This window comes from Mytilus californianus, unplaced genomic scaffold (assembly GCF_021869535.1).
Source record: "Mytilus californianus isolate M0D057914Y unplaced genomic scaffold, xbMytCali1.0.p SCAF_2, whole genome shotgun sequence".
NCBI classification, from domain to species: domain Eukaryota; kingdom Metazoa; phylum Mollusca; class Bivalvia; order Mytilida; family Mytilidae; genus Mytilus; species Mytilus californianus.
This window is the reverse complement of record NW_026262668.1, coordinates 80,111,500-80,131,576: the sequence shown is the minus strand read 5'-3', so window position 1 is coordinate 80,131,576 and position 20,077 is coordinate 80,111,500. Positions and strand designations below refer to the sequence as shown.

Genomic DNA, 20,077 nt, shown 5'->3' with positions numbered 1-20,077 from the left:
TCAGTCAAGGTCTATTGACTTGGAAACTTCTCATTGTTTACATGTATTAGTTTGTGATTAGGTCAATTTATGGGGAACCACTAGTGGTAGGTCAATGATATTTGGTATGCAGTTGTATAAACATTGGCATATCTCATTTCCATGGAGATTATTTGGCCCCGCCCCCTTAGTCATGGTCTATAGACTTTGAAAATTTTGCTAAGTTAACATGTATTAGTTTGTGATTAGGTCAGTTCAAGGGGAACCATTAGTGGTAGGCCAATGTTAACTGGTGTTCAGTTGTATAAGCATTAGCACATCTCATTTCCATGGAGAATATTTGGCCCCGCCCCCTCAGTCATGGTCTATTTACTTTGAAACTTTTGCTTAGTTTTCATGTATTAGTTTGTGATTAGGTCAGTTTAAAATGAACAACTAATGTAAAGTCAATGATATTTGGTATGCAAATGTATTGGCATTTGAAAGTTTCATTTCCATGGAGATTATATATTCCCACTCCCTAATTATAGTTCATTGACTTTTAAACTTTTAAATAGTTTACAAGTTAATGTTTGTTTTAGGTTTGTTTAAAGGGAACGACTTACGAAAAGACAATGGTATTTGGTTTGCAGTTGTATTAACATTGGCACATCTAATTTCCATGGAGATTGTTTAGCCCTGTACCTTCAGTCATGGTTCATTGACTTTGAATATTTGCATAACTTACATGTTAAAGTATTGCTATTTTAATTTCAACATTTGCATTATCAAAATAACAAATAGGCGAGACATATCTCTGTGTTAACAGTTTATTAAATTTGAAATAAGTTAAATTCATATATTTGGGTATTCTGTTATTCTATAAAAGTTGCAACATTTCTATTGCCAAGCCAACCTCTCGACCTCAGACTCTTGCCCTGATCGAGGTTAGTCCAACGTCTCCATATGAGTATTTCAGTGTTGTCAAAGTATGTTCTACTTCTAAATCATTGATGTATTCAGTTTTGTTGTAATTATATTCATCAAAAATTTATGTGAATTAGTTTTGATTTAATTTCATTACACATTGGATTGCATCCATTGAATTTGATTTTTAAGTGCTTTATGCCCTTCACTCATTTAAATTTCTACTCTGAAAATTGAATACCTTTAAGGAATGACTGTAATATTTTTCCTTTCTATGAAGAAATAACATCAAAAATGTATTGCACACTGAATAATATTATTTAAAAGTGTGCACTACATTTTTGAGGTTATTTAGAATAGACAGAAAAAATATTACAGTCATTGCTTATAATTTAATTCTAAATTCCATTTTTAAGGAGTAAATCATGAAAAAACGTTGATGACATCACAGTCACATGACAAAATTATGTCTATGAGCTGATAGACAAAAAACTTTCAGCCAATCAGAAGACGTGTTACATCCAAAATTAAATTATTTATAATTAAGAATAATATGTTCTAAATAATTTATCTGAATATAAAGTACACTCTAAATGAAATGAGTTCACCGCACTGACTCCTTATATTCTTTGGCTGTTTATATGTCGCGAAATATATTAACAATCGAACGAAAATGAGTAGCAAGTGCGGAGAACTAATTATAACTAGCTTGTATAAAGTATGAATTAACTCAATGTTTGGTTAGTTGATAATGCCTTTATATTGCTTTAACTTTTGGGGTCGGAATTAAAACAGAATTTTCCAATAGTGTGTTTTATCCCAACTCTTACTGAAGAAGTAGCTAATTTGTGTTATCAACAATTATTTATATAGTAAACACAAGTAATCATTACCTGAAGCTCATAGTGATTTACTTCTATATTAGCATAGGTATCATTTAAAATCATCTGTACATATGCTTTCCACAAAAATCTATCTTTTTAATAGAAAGGACATGCACTATTTTAGTTGTGTCAATCATGTAACCTTTGTTTTTAGTGCACATGTTGTTTTAGTGAATATAATTTAGTAGTTTAACAATAGTAAATCATTGTATATTTGCCTCAAGAAGTTGAACAGTATTATTGCAGTACCCTTGGAATCCATATCTGTGTTAAGGTCTATAACTAGTTTTCTAAAACTGAAATATATAAAGTCATATATTTTTGTGTCCAGATGAATATTGAAGTCATAAGATGAAAGCTTTTTGACTTTTGTTATTTTACTTTTCACAGCTTTTTATAAAGTTTTTATGTTGCAATGACTTAAGTCTAGATTAAATTTCATATACTTAGTGAATCTTGTGTGGGTATGTACCCCAGTAAATATAACAGCCTACTACAAAAGAAAAATTACTATGACCTACATTTTATACTACATTGATTTATATATCTCAGATATTAAATAATCTACAATTGTATAATAAAAAAATAAAAAGATGTGGTATGATTGACAATGAAACAACTCTCCACCAGAGACCAAATGACGTCGAAATTAACTACTATAGGTCACCATACAGCCTTCAACAATGACCAAAACCCATACAGCATAGTACAAATTTGTAAAACTTTTATTTACAGTGCATCTAGCAAGTACATTGTATAACTGTCTCACACAATTAGTCAAACAGTAGGTCACTCTGACCTATGTTAAATGGTTCTTTTACTTGTTTTAAAGTTTATCGTAGTTTATTTCTCAAGTACATATCTTTTTTATGCAATAGCGGTGGGGTCATTAAGTTTTACCCTTGTCTGTCTGTACATATGTACGTCCCAAAATTGGTTTCTGTTCTCTAATTTAAGTTTGCCTCAAACAAATGTTATGAAACTTAAACACAATGCTTATTACCACAAAACACAGATCAAGTTTGAATTTTGGTGGCGTGACTTTAACTGTTCTAGAGTTATGCCCCTTTATAAATGGAAAAATTGCAAAATTTTTAGTTTCCGTTCTCTAACTTAAGTTTGCCTCAACCAAATGTTATGAAACTTATACACAATGCTTATTACCACAAAACACAGATCAAGTTTGAATTGTGGTGGCGTCACTTTAATCGTTCTAGAGTTATGGTCCTTTATAAATGGAAAAATTGCAAAATTTTTAGTTTCCGTTCTCTAACTTAAGTTTGTCTCAACCAAATGTTATGAAACTTATACACAATGCTTATTACAACAAAACACAGATCAAGTTTGAATTTTGGTGGCGTCACTTTAATCATTCTAGAGTTATGCCCCTTTTTAAATGGAAAAATTGCAAAATTTTTAGTTTCCGTTCTCTAACTTAAGTTTGCCTCAACCAAATGTTATGAAACTTATACACAATGCTTATTACCACAAAACACAGATCAAGTTTGAATTTTGGTGGCGTCACTTTAATTTTTCTAGAGTTATGGCCCTTTATAAATGGAAAAATTGCAAAATTTTTAGTTTCCGTTCTCTAACTTAAGTTTGTCTCAACCAAATGTTATGAAACTTATACACAATGCTTATTACCACAAAACACAGATCAAGTACGAATTTTGGTGGCGTCACTTTAATCGTTCTAGAGTTATGGCCCTTTATAAATGGAAAAATTGCAAAATTTTTAGTTTCTGTTCTCTAACTTAAGTTTGCCTCAACCAAATGTTATGAAACTTATACACAATGCTTATTACCACAAAACACAGATCAAGTTTGAATTTTGGTGGCGTCACTTTAATCGTTCTAGAGTTATGCCCCTTTTTAAATGGAAAAATTGCAAAATTTTTATTTTCTTCTAAATATCAAGTAATTTTCAAATTGGAGTTATCTTCCTTTGTCCATAATTATAGTTGAATCAACTACAATCAATGCTTTATACAATGCAATGTTTAATTTTGACTTCCACTGATAAAACAGAGATCAAGTTGGAATTTGGTTAGTGTCACTTTAACCATTATTGAGTTGTGCCCCTTTATAAATCGAAAGATTGCAAAATTTTAAGTTTCCATTCTGTAATTTAGGTTTGCCCCAACCAAACATTATGAAACCTATACACAATATTCATTACCACAAAACTAAGATCAAGTACAAAATTTTTGTTTCCGTTTGCTAACTTTAGTTTTCCTCAACCAAATGTTATGAAACTTATACACAATGCTTATTACTACATAATACAGTTTAAGTACGAAATTTGGTGGCGACACTTTTACCATTCTTGAGTTATGTCCCTTTATAAACATAAAAATTGCTGAATTTTTCGTTTCCGTTCTCTTACCTTAGTTTGTCTCAACCAAATGTTATAAAACTTACACTATACACAACCGTTCTAGAGTTTATATGCGTGTTTACAAATAGAAAAATTGCTGAATTTTTAGTTTCTGTTCTCTTCTTAAGTTAGCCTCAACCAAATGTTATGAGACTTACACACAATGCTTATTACCACAAAACTCAGATCAAGTTCAAATTTGGGTAGCGTCACTTTTACTGTTCTTCAGTTATGTCCCTTTATAAATATAGGATATGCAAGCGGAGGCATCATCTGTGTCCACATGTGGTCACTATCCACATTTATTGTACATAAGAAATACCAATGAGACTAGCAAAAAACCATATTAGTCAAGAAGGATTGACAACTTAAAAGCCAAAGAATAAAAGATCCCAAAACAAACTGTAGTCCACATAAGAGTACACAGAAAACTAAAGGCAGAGCAATATGAATACCCCTCAGAAATAGTTATGAGCTGTTTTATTTACTATACAAATGTATTAAGTTTATAAAGACAGGTTTTGATTTTAAGATTAATGCATGCATTCATTAGTCAAAATATTTGACAAACAATAATAATGTTTAATAATGCTACACAAAGACAACAACATCGTAGATTACTGCAAGGAAAATCTTTATTATGGTCTACATGTTTCGCCACTTACGGTGGCGTATTCAGGACAATTTAAACATAGAAAACAAATACTGAAGTACATAAAATGCGGTGCATATGGGGTTACAAAGGTTAATAATAATGTTTAGTAGAATTTAAGTAGCAGCCATTGAAAGATTTCAATTATTCTGCTACAGTTTTCACAATAAAAAAACATGTATATAACTAAGCTTAATACAAAACCAGAAACAAAATAAATGTGGAAGTTTGTTTCGGTCAGAAAAAAACCTTGATGAATGAGATAAAAAAAGATGTGGTATTTGCCGTTGAGAAAAATATTAACCAAAGACAAATGAAATAGAATCTTAACATATCAGTAGTTTCCCATTCAACTATTTGCAAAGATCTGTACTATTAACCATAGAATTAACATTTTTTGCTTAATTGGTTGATTACTTAATTATGAAATATGTTATATGGTTTTCCAAAGATAGTAGCAAAATTAGAAGTTACATGTAGATGAAATAATATGAAATATATTTTAACTATTACATATATAAAATAGTAACACAAATATGAAAAAAGGAACAAGTATATTATTGTAGAATATATTATAGATAGAAATATTAACAGTATACATATTGCTTCTGTTAACGTTATCAAGGATGATGCTGTAGCCAGAGTAAGATATATTTATATGTTAATGATGTTGTGGGTTATATATATAGTGGTTGTCATGGAAGTAGTCAAAGGGAGGCAATTCTACACATCAACATCAACTGAAAAGAAAAAAAATAAAGCCAGTGATTGCACATTGTATCTGCAATAGAGTCCAAAGCAATATAAAAGACTTGTCTGAAAATCAAACTTAATATGGAATCATATAAGAATCTTGGACAGTAAACAAAATATGAATTCTGAAAGGATTAGCTCCATTGGTTGCTCAGTTGTTTATTGGCTACTTTATTTGCTTTATGACATTTATGTTTATGTATATAGATATTGCCTCCCTTTATATTTAATTATTGTACATATTTAGTCATTGCCTTATTCTTCCAATGCTTCTATTTTAAACCCAGAGTTATGTTTAATTGAGACAAATGGACTGAAAATTAATGAATTGACATTGAATTTATTTTTTACCCCTGGATTAGCTAAATACTCATTTGAGTCTTTGGATATAAAGCCAAAGTGGTTGAAAAAGACAAAAGACATTTGAAAAAGACTGTTAAAAGATTTGATATACAAAAAGATCAGTCGCTTTGTAGCTTTTACCAAGTTACAGTGCGGGAGAGGGTTTATGCTTCACCAGTTATCACTGACTGTGTTTACAACTAATACACTATAAAATGGATGGAACTGATGAAAAACAAACAAAAAAAACCTTATTAGGTCACTGACAGCCATTGTAATCCTTTATATCTTACTGACTATCTGATATTTGCAATAAAACATGACCATCTTTATTGTAACTTTTTTACTTTTAACATGTGTTATATTGAGCAGTATTAAGTACGATATCTCTAGTAAACACCATGTATTAAATATATTTGGTAGGATCATGAGGTAGCTCAACCAATTGAATTCTCTGAAATCTATATATGGAAAAAATTTACTCTTATCATACCTACCCTTTCTTGACATGGTAATGTAACCCACTTCATACAATGAGTTTCAATTCAAAGTCTATTTGTATTGGACTGTCTGTTCAAGATAATTTTCAAATGTCCATTAGTCCTTAATTTCTTACACAATTAAATTGAGTTTTAAAAGTTATTATATTTCATCAAATATAATGAACAATCCTTGCATGCGTTTTGTATTATTTCATGCATGGATACCTTTACTGTCTGATAATAAATTTATGTTTTTATTTGCTGAAATTTGTTAATAAGGCATATATTGAAAAGAGTATTTTTAGATTACATTAAACCATGTTTATGGTTGAATTTTTTAGAATATTTTAGTTCTTTAGAAGCCTGGATGCCAAGATGTCCATGGTCATATAATTAGATTTATTTTTTTTAAAAGTCAATCATCTGATTGCAATCAGATGTTGGTGAAACATTTCTAAGAAATGCATTGCAGCAAATTATCTAAAGAAGTATCTAAGTAAACAACAATCAATCGATTTAAAGAATTTTCAAGCTCCAAACACTCAGCTTTGTACTGACCCATTTGTTCATAAAGATGAAATTATAAAATTTGGCAAATGTGTACCAAGCAGGGTAATAAAAGCATGCATTCAGTAGTTTTCTTTTATTGCCACATTTATCACAATCAATTTTTGTTTCATTTTGTTTGTCACATTTAAATCTTTTCTTACATTGATAAGGTTCGTAGTTGTGACATATTGTCCTGTAGACATGTACAAAATGTACATATGTTTTTTCACTCTTGGATTTAGTTTACAATCTGTAAGTTATGTTAACACCACTAAGTCAGGATTTTATACTACCAAACATAGGGGATCATTTGCATGTGCTTTTTTGTTTGGGATTTGTACATGAAGGTATAGAACCACTAATATGGCCCCGGTCTGAAAGAACAAACAAGAAAGTAGTACATGTTTAAACAAAATAGTTCCTATACACAGATTTAATTGTGTCAGTAAGTAAAATATTTGGGTAATTTTGTTATGAAATAAAGGCTTAAGAACTTGGGATCACTGTAGAACCCTTGTTGCAAGCTATTTATTAATAATAAATAGATATATGAAATTAAAATAGGGCATATTTGTCCTGTTGTTCAGATCAGAAGTACTTGTTTTTGTTCTACCAAAATTCGGGAATCAATGCCCTTTAATATGCAATTAAAGGTATTTTTCAGCACAACAGGCAAAGTATAGTTTTGAAATGAAATGAATGCATAAAATTGCAGAATTTAACATCAAAATAAATGGGGCTATGAGTTAGTGGTTTTATTCCCTGAAAAAAAAAAAGTTAAATTGTTGCTAGGTTTAATTTGGCTATTTGAAACTTTACCCATTACTGAAACTTTATAAGGAATTTACTCACAAAATTTTTGTAATTTTTTGCATCAACAAACAGGACAACTAAGAAACACACAAAAATACCCTGATATATGGTAAAAACATGTTTTGGAAGAGTCATATATGTGTTTTCAATAGAAATTAAAGGGGCATTAGCTACGAGATATGAAAATAAAATAAAATATGATTTTTTTGTTCAATCATTAATGAAAGTGAAATAGTGAAAAAATAATTCGCATTTAGCAGCCGGTTTGGTTCAATTTTGTCAAAATAAGCTAAGAAACATCGCTGATGAATTATTCACTTGCATTCATGTGACCGTCAATTCAACCCCTTAGCTAGAGATGGGTTACCCGTGAATTAGGCATGTTCAGTTATTAAAAGGAAAAGAATGTCAACATTGAAAGTGAAACAAGGGTAAACCATTTGATTGACTGATTCGATCCACAAAAACTCATTCTTATACAGGTAAAAACAATGATTAACATATATTTTTAACCTATAATATGAAATCAAAAAGACCTAGAAAAATTCAATTGCACGAGTTCGCTATCTATTTATATCTATATTTATGTTTATATCGAGTAGTATGACTGTCGGCAGTCTTTGGAGGTCACCTCGATGGTTAATTAGATGGCGTCTAGACTCAAATACACACGAAATGCTGATGCATATTATCAACCCCATACATTGTAAATTGTTTATTTTAGACTTTTTATAATTTGGATATACGTTTTAGTATGTTAAAAATCAAATATGAGAATTTGAGTCAAATCGGTGACCATGAATTTGACAGCTATTGCCCCTTTAAAGAGGATTGGTAGCCTTACATTAATATTTGAGATAGATATAGAGAATACAGTATAACCATATATATATTTTGTTGCAGGCAGAAGCAGACTTACGCATTGCACAGACAGAATTCGACAGACAAGCTGAGATTACTAAACTATTGTTAGAAGGAGTTAACAGTGCTCATGTAAGTGTCACTATTAATAGATCATATTTACATTTGATTACAATATAGGTAAACTCCCTCATGGAAATGCAATGAATCAGCTATTCTGTGAGTGTCATGTAAACTGGAATTTTCACGATTCCATGACTATAAACAAGACCAATAAAATCAGGGGTTCAAATTAGCATGGGTCCAAGGTCCAGGACCTGTCTTTTCTGGGAGAGGACTTTGCATTTTTGAAATACAAAAGTCAAAAACCTCCAATACTTTACACTGATGCATTATACAGGACATTGGACTTTCTTAAGGACGACCTTTCACTTCAAATTCAAATGGTCTTGAACCTATTATTATATAAAGGAAATTTGAACCCCTAAAAACAAAAAATAAAAAAAAGTTTTGCTTGATATTGAAATACCCTTAACTTTGAAAGTACAGAATATATCTTGATTTTCTTTGATGATTACATGCAAACATAATTTATTTTAGGCTCATCATTTGCGATGTTTAAATGATTTCATAGAAGCCCAGACGACATATTATGCCCAGTGTCAGCAATACATGGCTGATTTACAAAGACAATTGGGAAGGTTTGTTAAATTGTTTTCTTAATTTTTTCCCTTTTATTTCATTTAAATTAATATTTGTATGTAGGTCTTTTGAAAATGTAAGTATTGTAATGATCTTTGCTTTTATGGATGTTCTGTTTTATGAGTGTTAAATTGTAATATTGTAAAAAAATTTATTTATTATGACATGTGGTCTTAACCTTTTATTTAATCCAGATCTTTTAAACATGGGAATTGCTTTTATTATTTTTTAGCAGTAAAACCGGCAAAAAAATACAATCAAGATAACATATTATTTGGATAGGATTGAACTAGTAAGAATTTAAATTGGCTTTTTTGAACAGATAGGCTATGTAGGTAATAAATAAAAAATCACAGGAAATATTATACATAAACTTTCTAAAATAAAATACATAATACATAGATTAATAATATTACAGGTCTGTACCTGGAGAATTTGTGAAAGCATTTCAAGCTTTGTTTGGTGACTGTAAGAGTCTGCTTCTACTACTGTATATTTATCTCCCTTTTCATTTATGATTGGGAAAATATTACAGTTATCTCCTCTTTTGTAACAATATTTGATAATAACAGCAAAGCTAAAATTTCTCTTTCACTTTGAAATATATGCATCATACAGTACATGAATTATTAGAAAGTCCATAATGTATATGTATATGATTTGTAGAACTTTATCCATTACCCATAAATATGAACTTTAAGATTGTTTCTATATAGTAGGCACTTTTTGAAAGCCAGCACATATTTAAAAAAAAAAGATAAAAATGTATTTTAGTTTTTTTATCCAAATGGCTATTACTGTAACAATGTACCTGTTAAGAATTTCATCATCACATGCATGTCATTGCATATATTGCTTAATAAATTTATAAACAACTGATCTGACAAGGATGAACTGGGTTAAGCTTTGCAACATCTTAGTTGATATAAAGCAAAGCATTGCTGATTCTACTGGTCCTTAAGACAAGCATAATTCTTATGGAGTAACAAAATATATATATAATCCTTTTGAAAACAACAAGAACAAATAGTGGAATCAGTTATTACCCTGCATTGCAATGGATACAACTCCAAGGACTACTGATCTATGAGTTACTGTGAGTAATCTCCACTATGGTTGGGTTAAAGAATCATTGTCAGGTCTACATGTCTGTCTACCAGGTGACTCCTGATCTTGATTCACTTTCATTTTTCATTGATCCATGTTATTTGCAGTGTGTGTGTGATAGTTTTGATTACTATGAGTAACAGGTAGATGTATTTTGTCAATAGGATCATCTGTCTGACAGGAGACTAATCATGATTCTTTGGTCAATGTTAAGGCTTTATGACCTGGTCACTTCCAAGTTACTATTTGTGAAAGATACTGTTGTTTAAGGTTTAAACTTTCCTTTTGTTGAGTGACATCTGACCTATACCTCATTTTCATCATTAGAGGATTTTAACAGTTATTCTGAGTAAAAGTTTTAGTATATTTGGTCTATTTTGTCATTATAAGGTGAACATGTCCATCTCACCTTGACCTCATGGTTCATTTATCAATGTGGTTTTCATGATAAGTTGATATTTTCAGTCTATGTGTTAGATGATGAATTGTTATCATTGTACATTTTATTACATTTCAGTCTGACCCTATCATGATTCTTTGATTCTCATTCTGTGATAGGGTCATATAAGGGCTTTTAATTATAGACTCCAACTGGTTCAAATACTTTATTATATACCAGGAAAATGTAACTCTGCAAAACAATAGCAAATATCATAAGCAATTTTACAAATGTTACATAGCATTATTAAACACAAGCAATATTAAACACTAGTATGATTAAACACAATCATGATTAACTTGTGTCACAATTACAAATAGCTAATTTAAAAGTACATATCAAAGTTTCGGATTGCATTGCAATCTACACAACCATGCTTCATTTAGAAAGCGTCAATACGCTTTACAGTTTCAATGTAGAATTATTAAAATGTGCCGAAAGAGAAATAGAATAAAATACAATTTCATTGCCAATTTGGCTGTGAAAGCAACTATTACAAAATGAACAATCTATAAAGAATAAGGAATTAATCCTTACCAATATGTGGGATTGAGTTATCAAAATCCACTGCCATTAACACTAATACAATTATTCCAGGACACTATATGGTATGTTCTGAAAATAATATACGATTATAAATAGATTATACCCATGTTCAAAATGAATATTCAAAATACTGTGACAAAGTCTATTCAATTTCAGGCCAATTTAAAATATATAAATTAAGTGATATGTCATCTTGACAAGACAATAAATTAAATTCAACGATTTCAAAACATACACAAGAATAGCTATATTTACAATAGATGTAATCGTAATAATTCTAAGCTTGTAAATTATGAGATGTACTCTAAAACACTCATTTACTAAAATGTGATCAGAATTATTCTAACCAAAACATAGTTCAAAATATATTATCGGAAAGAGCATTACTTTACACAATGTATAAAACTTACTGTCAAAAATGTCCAAAAAGGTCCAGAATAATAGTCGGGTACAAATAACATCTAACTTCAAAGAAAGTTCCAAATAATTTAAACCTCACAATGAAACCTGTAAGTGTAATAGCAAGACAGAACCAATAGAAAATAATGTACAAATTACCCAATGAATACCATCGAAAAGTCCAATGCGGCAGAACTTAAATGTACTTACTGTACTGACCAATAGTACATGAAAATGTCATACCTGCACTGCAGTACTAACTGTATGGGGTTCAATACAGGATAATCATATGCTTCAATGGTCAATTATTCATTACACCATAGCGGGGACTAAATTTGGAAAACGGAAAGCTATAGCGTAATGAGTTCAGAAAATGTCTTCAAAATATTTTTATAGTTTATTGAAATAATTCGCTGAAATGGAAAATCGGTTAAGTTATAAAAATACAAAGTAAAACATAAAAAGGATACTATAAATCGCTGCCACAATTCAGTTTAATTCAGTTTCATATTTGCCTAAAGTATCTAGAGTATAATTTTGTAACTCCACTTTTAAGTTCAATACATGGGTCAATCTCATAGATCTATTACAATATCATCATATTATTCATTCTATATATTTGTACCTTTTTTGGCTTGTATTTATTTACACAAATTACATATTGGCAATTAATTTGTGTGTTATAGTTTTGCGATATGTACAAAATATGATCACTTAAATAACGATCTTTTTCTACATAAGTTCTAATTTAATGTGTCAGATAACATTTAGGGATTCATTATTATATGTAAATAATGAGTAGAATTTAAAAGTTTTTATATTCAAAATAAACACGAGTATTCAAATTATGAAAACAGTTACCTGTTAGATAGAGGTATTGTCTAAATAGGTTCTAAATTACACAAAAAGGATTTAGCTTGGGTATTATTGTTATGTTTTATCTTCTTTTTTTAAATTGTGCTTTTTTTTTGTATTGATCATTGGTGTTGTTTAAACAGTTAAACAGTTCAATTTAAGATACCCCAGGTAAACAAACACGTTATTTATCTGCATTGGTATTCTCTTATATTTTTTAAATTACTTGGAAATATACCTTCTGTGAAATACGTGAAAATACATTTAAAAACACCTTGAAAAAAAGTACATATACAGCATGCCTGTGTAATGTTTCAGCACTTCCACTATTGTTCAGTCATGTTGGTCCCTGAAATGTCATATGATTATTACCAGCTAGCAGTCCATAAAAGCAATATTACTGATCACTATTAAGTTCTTTATAGAAAGAAGAGACAAAATAAGAAAAACATATTAGCTAGGTTCTTAAACAACATCTGTTAGTTGAATTCTCCTACCAAACTTGCATTGGCCTGGGACAACAATTTGACCTTTGAAACTAGCAAAACAGTTGTCTCAGTCAATAAATGAATGATTTTCAACCGGAATGTTTTTAAATATTCTTCCTTTATCATTAATCCTTTGCTTCTTAAATTCAAACTTTCCCTTGAACATTATTAGTATTACTTCTATTACAATAGCATGCTGATTGATATTATCTGCATTGAGAACAATTTTTATTTTCTAATGAAGACTTTGTTTCATTTTAAACTGTCTGTATAAATCACTTTTATTAAGTCTCCCAAACGAAGTTTGGGAAGACTTATTGTTTTTGCTCAGTTCTTATTATTATTATTATTCTTCTTCCGCCGCTTTTAAATTTGAACTTGTCCGCACCCGTTCTCCAAAACCGCTTGTCAGATTAACTTAGGGTTTCACAATATGTTAGACTAACATGTCTAGTGGTGCAATCAGGGTTTTGTTTGTGCAATGGGGTTTATAAAGGGGTACTTTGAGGGGCAAAAAGAAAAGAGGGTTTTACTATAGAACCCTATGGGATTTTATTTTTTAAAATTTTCAAATGATTATAAATTGAAAACCGTTTGTGATAGACACAATCTTTTTAATTGAAAATGTTCTAAATGATAAAGCCCATTAAATGAAATACAGGGTTAGTCCCCAGGGGTCACCCCCACCCCCTGCCATTTAAGAAAGTTCTAATACCTTGTAAGTGGTCAAGATCCCCACCCCTAAACCATATATATTCTGGTTTGTCATGCTAAGATGGTTTGAATGATATACAGGGTTAGTTTCCAGGGGTCATCCCGACCCCCTGCCATTTGAGAAAGTTCTAATATCTTGTAAATGGTCGGGATCCCCACCCCTAAACCATATATATTCTGGTTTGTCATGATAAAGCACATCAAATGTTATACAGGGTTAGTCCCCAGGGGTCACCCCCACCCCCTGCCATTTAAGAAATTTTTAATATCTTGTTAGTGGTCAAGATCCCCACCCCTAAACCATATATATTCTGGTTTGTCATGTTAAGATGGTTTGAATGATATACAGGGTTAGTCCCCAGGGGTCACCCCCACCCCCTGCCATTTAAGAAAGTTCTAATATCTTCTAAGTGGTCAAGATCCCCACCCCTAAACCATATATATTCTGGTTTGTCATGCGAATATGGTTTGAATGATATACAGGGTTAGTCCCCAGGGCTCATCCCTACCCCCTGCCATTTGAGAAAGTTCTAATATCTTGTAAATGGTTGAGATCCCCACCCCTAAACCATATATATTCCTATTTGTCATGTCTCGAACATTTGAATGACGTATACGGTCAGTCCCCAGGGGTTCCCCCCACCCCAAATGTTCTAATATCTTGTAAATGGTCGAGATCCCCTACCCTAAACCATATATATTCTGGTTTGTCATGATAAAGCACATCAAATGAAATACAGGGTTAGTCCCCAGGGGTCACCCCCACCCCCTGCCATTTAAGAAAGTTCTAATACCTTGTAAATGGTTGAGATCCCCACCCCTAAACCATATATATTCCTATTTGTCATGTCTCGAACATTTGAATGACGTATACGGTCAGTCCCCAGGGGTTCCCCCCACCCCCAATGTTCTAATATCTTGTAAATGGTTGAGATCCCCACCCCTAAACCATATATATTCCTGTTCGTCATGTAATGAACATTTGAATGACGTATAGGGCCAGTCCCTAGGGGTTCCTAGGGCCAGTCCCTAGGGGTTCCTCCCCACCCCCAATGTTCTAGTATCTTGTAAATGGTCGAGATCCCCACCCCTAAACCATATATATTCTGGTTTGTCATGCCAAGATGATTTGAATGATATACAAGGTTAGTCCCCAGGCATCACTTATGCATATAACTTTACTGGACCAAACCAATTTTCACTGGACGTTGCCCAATGTCAGGCGACCCTGGGAATTACGAATTATGGGAGCTTCGTTTGGGAGACTTCGTAACAGCATCCTGTTACAATCATTTCTTGTTCTAATATTCCTCTACATCTTTAACATTGTTATAAATAGATTTAATAATGTGTGTAAGTATAATTTTTGCTTAAGGTGCTGCTTAAATTTTATTTAAAAAAAATTTTTCTATCATAGGTTTAAGCAACAACAAAAAAAGAAAAAAAGAAAACTGAAATAAACATAAACTACTTAAGTGTCTTAAATATATTACCTCTAAAAGATTATCCGTTTTCATACATTTTTGTTGTACCAGTTTTGTCTTGCCGAAGGGAAATGTTGAAAAAGGTAATGCATTGGTGTTTTCAACTTTTGTGATTAGGTCAGTTTGACGAATTTTTCTGTAAAGATAGTTTTTTTTCTGGTTTGTAGTTGCAGTAATAAAAATCTCTTAGTAGTGTTACTTCTGGTTCTCGAACAGCCTTGCCCTGGTCAAAATTTTTTTATTGTTTGACTTATGATACATGGCAAGGTGTATACATTCGAATAAAATATTGCACCTATAAAAAATTAGATTTTTGAGGACATTTTGTTGTCCACAATGGATCTTTTTATCCTTTGACGTATTATGGTATACAATTGTCCGTCTGTCCGTCAGTCGTCAACATGTCGGACATTAACTCAAAAACGCTTTAACCAATTTGCATAAAACTTTGGTGAATTGTTTATATCTATAGACGTGAGCTCTCTTTTGTTTTTTATAAATTTTAGATTTTACTTTTCCGAGTTATGGGGTTTTATTCATTAAAAAAAGGGGGATTTTCCAGTTTTCGGACAATAACTCAAGAATGCTTTCACCAACTTGCAAGAAATTGTGGTCAATTGTTTATATCTATTGACATGAGCTCCCTTTCGATTTTTATATATTTTAGATTTAAGTTTCCGAGTTACAGGGTTTTATTCATAAAAAAAGGGGGATTTTTCCAGTTTTCGGACAAAAAATCAAAAATGCTTTCAGCAGTTCTTATGAAACTTTGGTGAATTGTTTAAATCTATTGATGTAGGCTTCGTTTAGAATTTTATAAATTTTACATTTTACATTTCTGAGTTATGGGGTTTTATTCATTAAAAAAGGGGGGATTTTCTAGTTTTTGGACAATAACTCAAAAATGCTGTCAGCAATTCTCATGAAACTTTGGTGAATTTTTATATCTATTGATGTAAGCTCCCTTTACATTTTCATAAATTTCTAATATGACATTGAGAATTAATTGAACTTTAATTGTTTATAGTCTGACAACAGATTTACTAAGTATTGTGCAACAGCACAGTGTATTGCACAACAGCAAGAAATCTTTAATTGAATATAAATTCAATTCATATAACCAATTTCAAGTTCTTTGACTAAATTTATTCAGAAACCTATAATATGTCAAATATTTAATACAATCCAAATTCAGACCTGTATCAAGCTTGAATATTGTGTCCATTATTGCCCTAACTGTTCAGGGTTGGACCTCTGCGGGCGTATCCAGCTGTGCTCAGCGAAGCAGTTTTTTTCATGTGTGGCACATGGATGCATTGCCTCAAGAAAATATGCTGTTTATTGTTGAAGATAACCTTTACCAGACCTCAAGGTCAAATAAGGAATTTTATCTTGTTTTCTGTTGCAAGACCTTTTCAATGCACCTAAGAGCTTGGCCCTGGGGTCACAATCTGCCCATCATGTAATAAATTATTTAATATCTCAATAATGTTCAGATGCACAACCCTCAAGCATATCCCATGCTGATGTGGGACTTAACTGGTCAAAATAAGGGGAATGGTTATATCATGCACAGATTGCACTACTGTTTATCCATAGTTAATTATATAACATGTTTGAGTATTTTATGAGAACAGTTTATGTTGAACATACTAATGATAAATCAATGATATTTGATGTTCTAACAGTCAAAACACATCTCTTTGCTAACAATTTATTCTGTATTTTTGTTATTATTTCTTGTATTCTTTTTTGAGATATAAAATCTTCAATTGAAATAGCTAAAAGCCAGATAACTACAGAAATTTGCCAAATAAAGATAAATATTAAAGTAACTCAATTTTCTTAGTTATAACTTGGTTATTCAAACCATTCATAAGTAACCTTGTCCATTTTAATGAAAAATAAAAGATGTGGAGGACTTACTGTATAAAAATATATAAAGGCTCATTAACTCACTCATAAAAGGTTAACCTAAATGGTGTTGGCTGTTCTTTTAAAATCATCATCTGATTAAATGGCTCCCATGTAATTATCCCATCTTTTTCATCCCCAAATCTTTGCTCTGAGTGCTCTGATGTAAATTAACCAAAAATGTGCTTGGAATGCAGCAACATTACATATTTCACTTTCATTAATGTACAAAATGGTGGAGCAAGTGCTTCCAAATCACAAACAATGTAGTTGAGCTTTGTCACTATCTGTTTGTCTCTGTGTTACATGTCTTTGTCTTGTCTTAAAGTCTTATTACAACATTTTTCTTATCTTTTAATTTCTTTGCTCTGTAAAACAGGTAAAATGAGGTCAGTAAAATCTCCAGAGTAGTTATATCATATTTCTCCAGTGGCTTTCATTGTATACAAAATATCAGTCCTCCCTATATATGCTTACAGTCCAATCAAAATCATGTTTATTGTCATTTTAAAATGAGATGTTCAACCCACTGGGTTCAAAAATAGTAACAACTGGAAATTGAAGATATAGTAATTAAACAAAAATCTTAAAGGGGAGTTAACTGTATAGCCATTGGGAACAGGAGATGAATGATAATATTGGAATAAAATGGCATTGCATGTTCTCCTGCTTTGCTTTAGTGGTGTTTTCTACTGTTTTTCAGTTATTCTGTTGGTAGTGGGAACAGTTCAACAAATTCCCTTGGACCAGGTATCCCTAATTCCACTCTCCCTGTTCAGCCAAGTGCACCCCCTATGATACACATCACAGCTGCAACACCTAGTACAGAGAAAAAACAGGCTAGAGTTTTATATGATTATGATGCTGCAGATAATTCAGAGTTATCCCTCTTAGCTGATGAGGTTAGGAATGTTAAAAATAGTTTATGTTCACACTGATGTGCCAAAAGTTTTGATTTTTAAAGTTCAGTTTTTTTTGTAGAGTTAAAAACCTCACATGAGAATTATTATTGAAGTTTCTTTTGTTTATGATATTTTTTTTACTTTAATAAATATTTTGAAACTTTTGGTACACAAATAAAAAAAATCACAGTGTAAATTAATCTAAAGCACAATTCATATGGTTTTAACATACATATATCCATATCCAGAAATCCTTGCATGTTATTTATATTTTTAATACTGTTTATTTTTTCTCGACCTGATAAATATGTATATACAATGTATGCATGATTGTTTTCATAGTTCTGTAGCAAAAGTAGATACATTTGTCCTTTGGGGCTTTTTATTGTAAATTTGATTTTGTATTATAAGATACTGAGGATTTATTGTTTAAAATTATTGTTTTCTTCTATTAATATTACGAGGCATCAAGTCACAGTTGTTTTTTTTATGTCCCCCGCCGTCACCTTAGGGGGCATTAAGTGTTACCCTGGTCTGTCCGTACGTCTGTACGACCATCCGTACTTCCATAGGTACGTCCCAAATTGGTTTTCGTTTTCTAACTTTAGTTTGCCTCAACCAAATGTTATGAAACTTATACACAATGTTTATTACCACAAAACTCAGACCAAGTTCGAATTTGGGCGGTATCACTTCTACCGTTCTCGAGTTATAACTCTATATAACGTTATATGCAAGTAGAGACACAGTCTCCATTTATTCATTTTTATAAAGATTCAAACTCTGCTAAATATTCTATAGGTAATTATTGAATTATTTCCATGAAATATTCATTTTGCTCATTGAAAATGAAATATATTTAAAGTATCCTAACTATTTTAGGTAATTTTGAAATTTTGGTTTTTGTCGAGCCTGCGACTTTTGTCGCAGAAAGCTTGACATAGGGATAGTGATCCGGCGGCGGCGGCGGCGTTAGCTAACTTCTTAAAAGCTTTATATTTTAGAAGGTGGAAGACCTGGATGCTTCATACTTTGTATATAGATGCCTCATGTTATGAAGTTTCCGTCAGTCACAAGTCCAATGTCCTTGACCTCATTTTCATGGTTCAGCGACTACTTGAAAAAAAAGTTCAGATTTTTGGGAATGTTAAATTCTCTCTTATTATAAGTAATAGGATAACTATATTTGGTATGTGCGTACCTTGCAAGGTCCTCATGCCCATCAGATAGTTTTCACTTGACCTCGACCTCATTTCATGGATCAGTGAACAAGGTTAAGTTTTCGTGGTCAAGTCCATATCTGAGATACTATAAGCAATAGGTCTACTATATTTGGTGTATGTAATGATAGTAAGGGGTACATGTCCAACTGGCAGGTGTCATCTGACCTTGACCTCATTTTCATGGTTCAGTGGTCATAGTTTAGTTTATGTGTTTTGGTCTGTTTTTCTAATACTGTATGCAATAGGTCAACTGTATTTGGTGTATGGAAATATTGTACGATGTTCATGTCAGTCTGGCAAGTTTTATTTGACCTTGACCTCATTTTCACGGTTCATTGCTCAATGTTAATTTTTTGTGTTTTGGTTTGTTTTTCTACTACTGTATGCAGTAGGTCAACTATATTTGGTGTATGGAAATATTTTACGATGTACATGTCAGTCTGGCATGTTTTATTTGACCTTGACCTCATTTTCAAGGTTCATTGCTAAATGTTAAGTTTTTGTGTTTTGGTCTGTTTTCCTAATACTATATGCAGTAGGTCAACTATATTTGGTGTATGGAAATATTTAATGATGTACATGTCAGTCTGGCAGGTTTTATTTTACCTTGACCTCATTTTCATGGTTCATTGCTTATGTTACATTTTTGTGTTTTGGTCTGTTTTTCTTACACTTTAAGCAATAGGTCAACTATATTTGGTGT

General features: G+C 31.5%; 2 protein-coding genes across 6 annotated transcripts in view; both read left to right on the top strand.

The window, feature by feature from the left end:
- The window catches only part of LOC127728294 (ral guanine nucleotide dissociation stimulator-like 1), a 431,288-nt gene that overhangs the window by 345,621 nt on the left and 65,590 nt on the right, over positions 1 to 20,077 (top strand). The window lies entirely within an intron of this gene.
- LOC127728313 (endophilin-B1-like) overlaps positions 1 to 20,077 on the top strand; it is a 48,005-nt gene that overhangs the window by 18,429 nt on the left and 9,499 nt on the right. For 3 of the 5 annotated variants that reach the window (XM_052235655.1, XM_052235654.1, XM_052235658.1), the window contains 5 exons: positions 870 to 905; positions 5,427 to 5,444; positions 8,644 to 8,733; positions 9,202 to 9,302; positions 17,953 to 18,151. In XM_052235655.1, the coding sequence (XP_052091615.1) occupies positions 870 to 905; positions 5,427 to 5,444; positions 8,644 to 8,733; positions 9,202 to 9,302; positions 17,953 to 18,151 (444 nt within the window). The remainder of the gene's footprint in view (positions 1 to 869; positions 906 to 5,426; positions 5,445 to 8,643; positions 8,734 to 9,201; positions 9,303 to 17,952; positions 18,152 to 20,077) is intronic. The other 2 variants (XM_052235656.1, XM_052235657.1) reach the window with 2 other exon arrangements.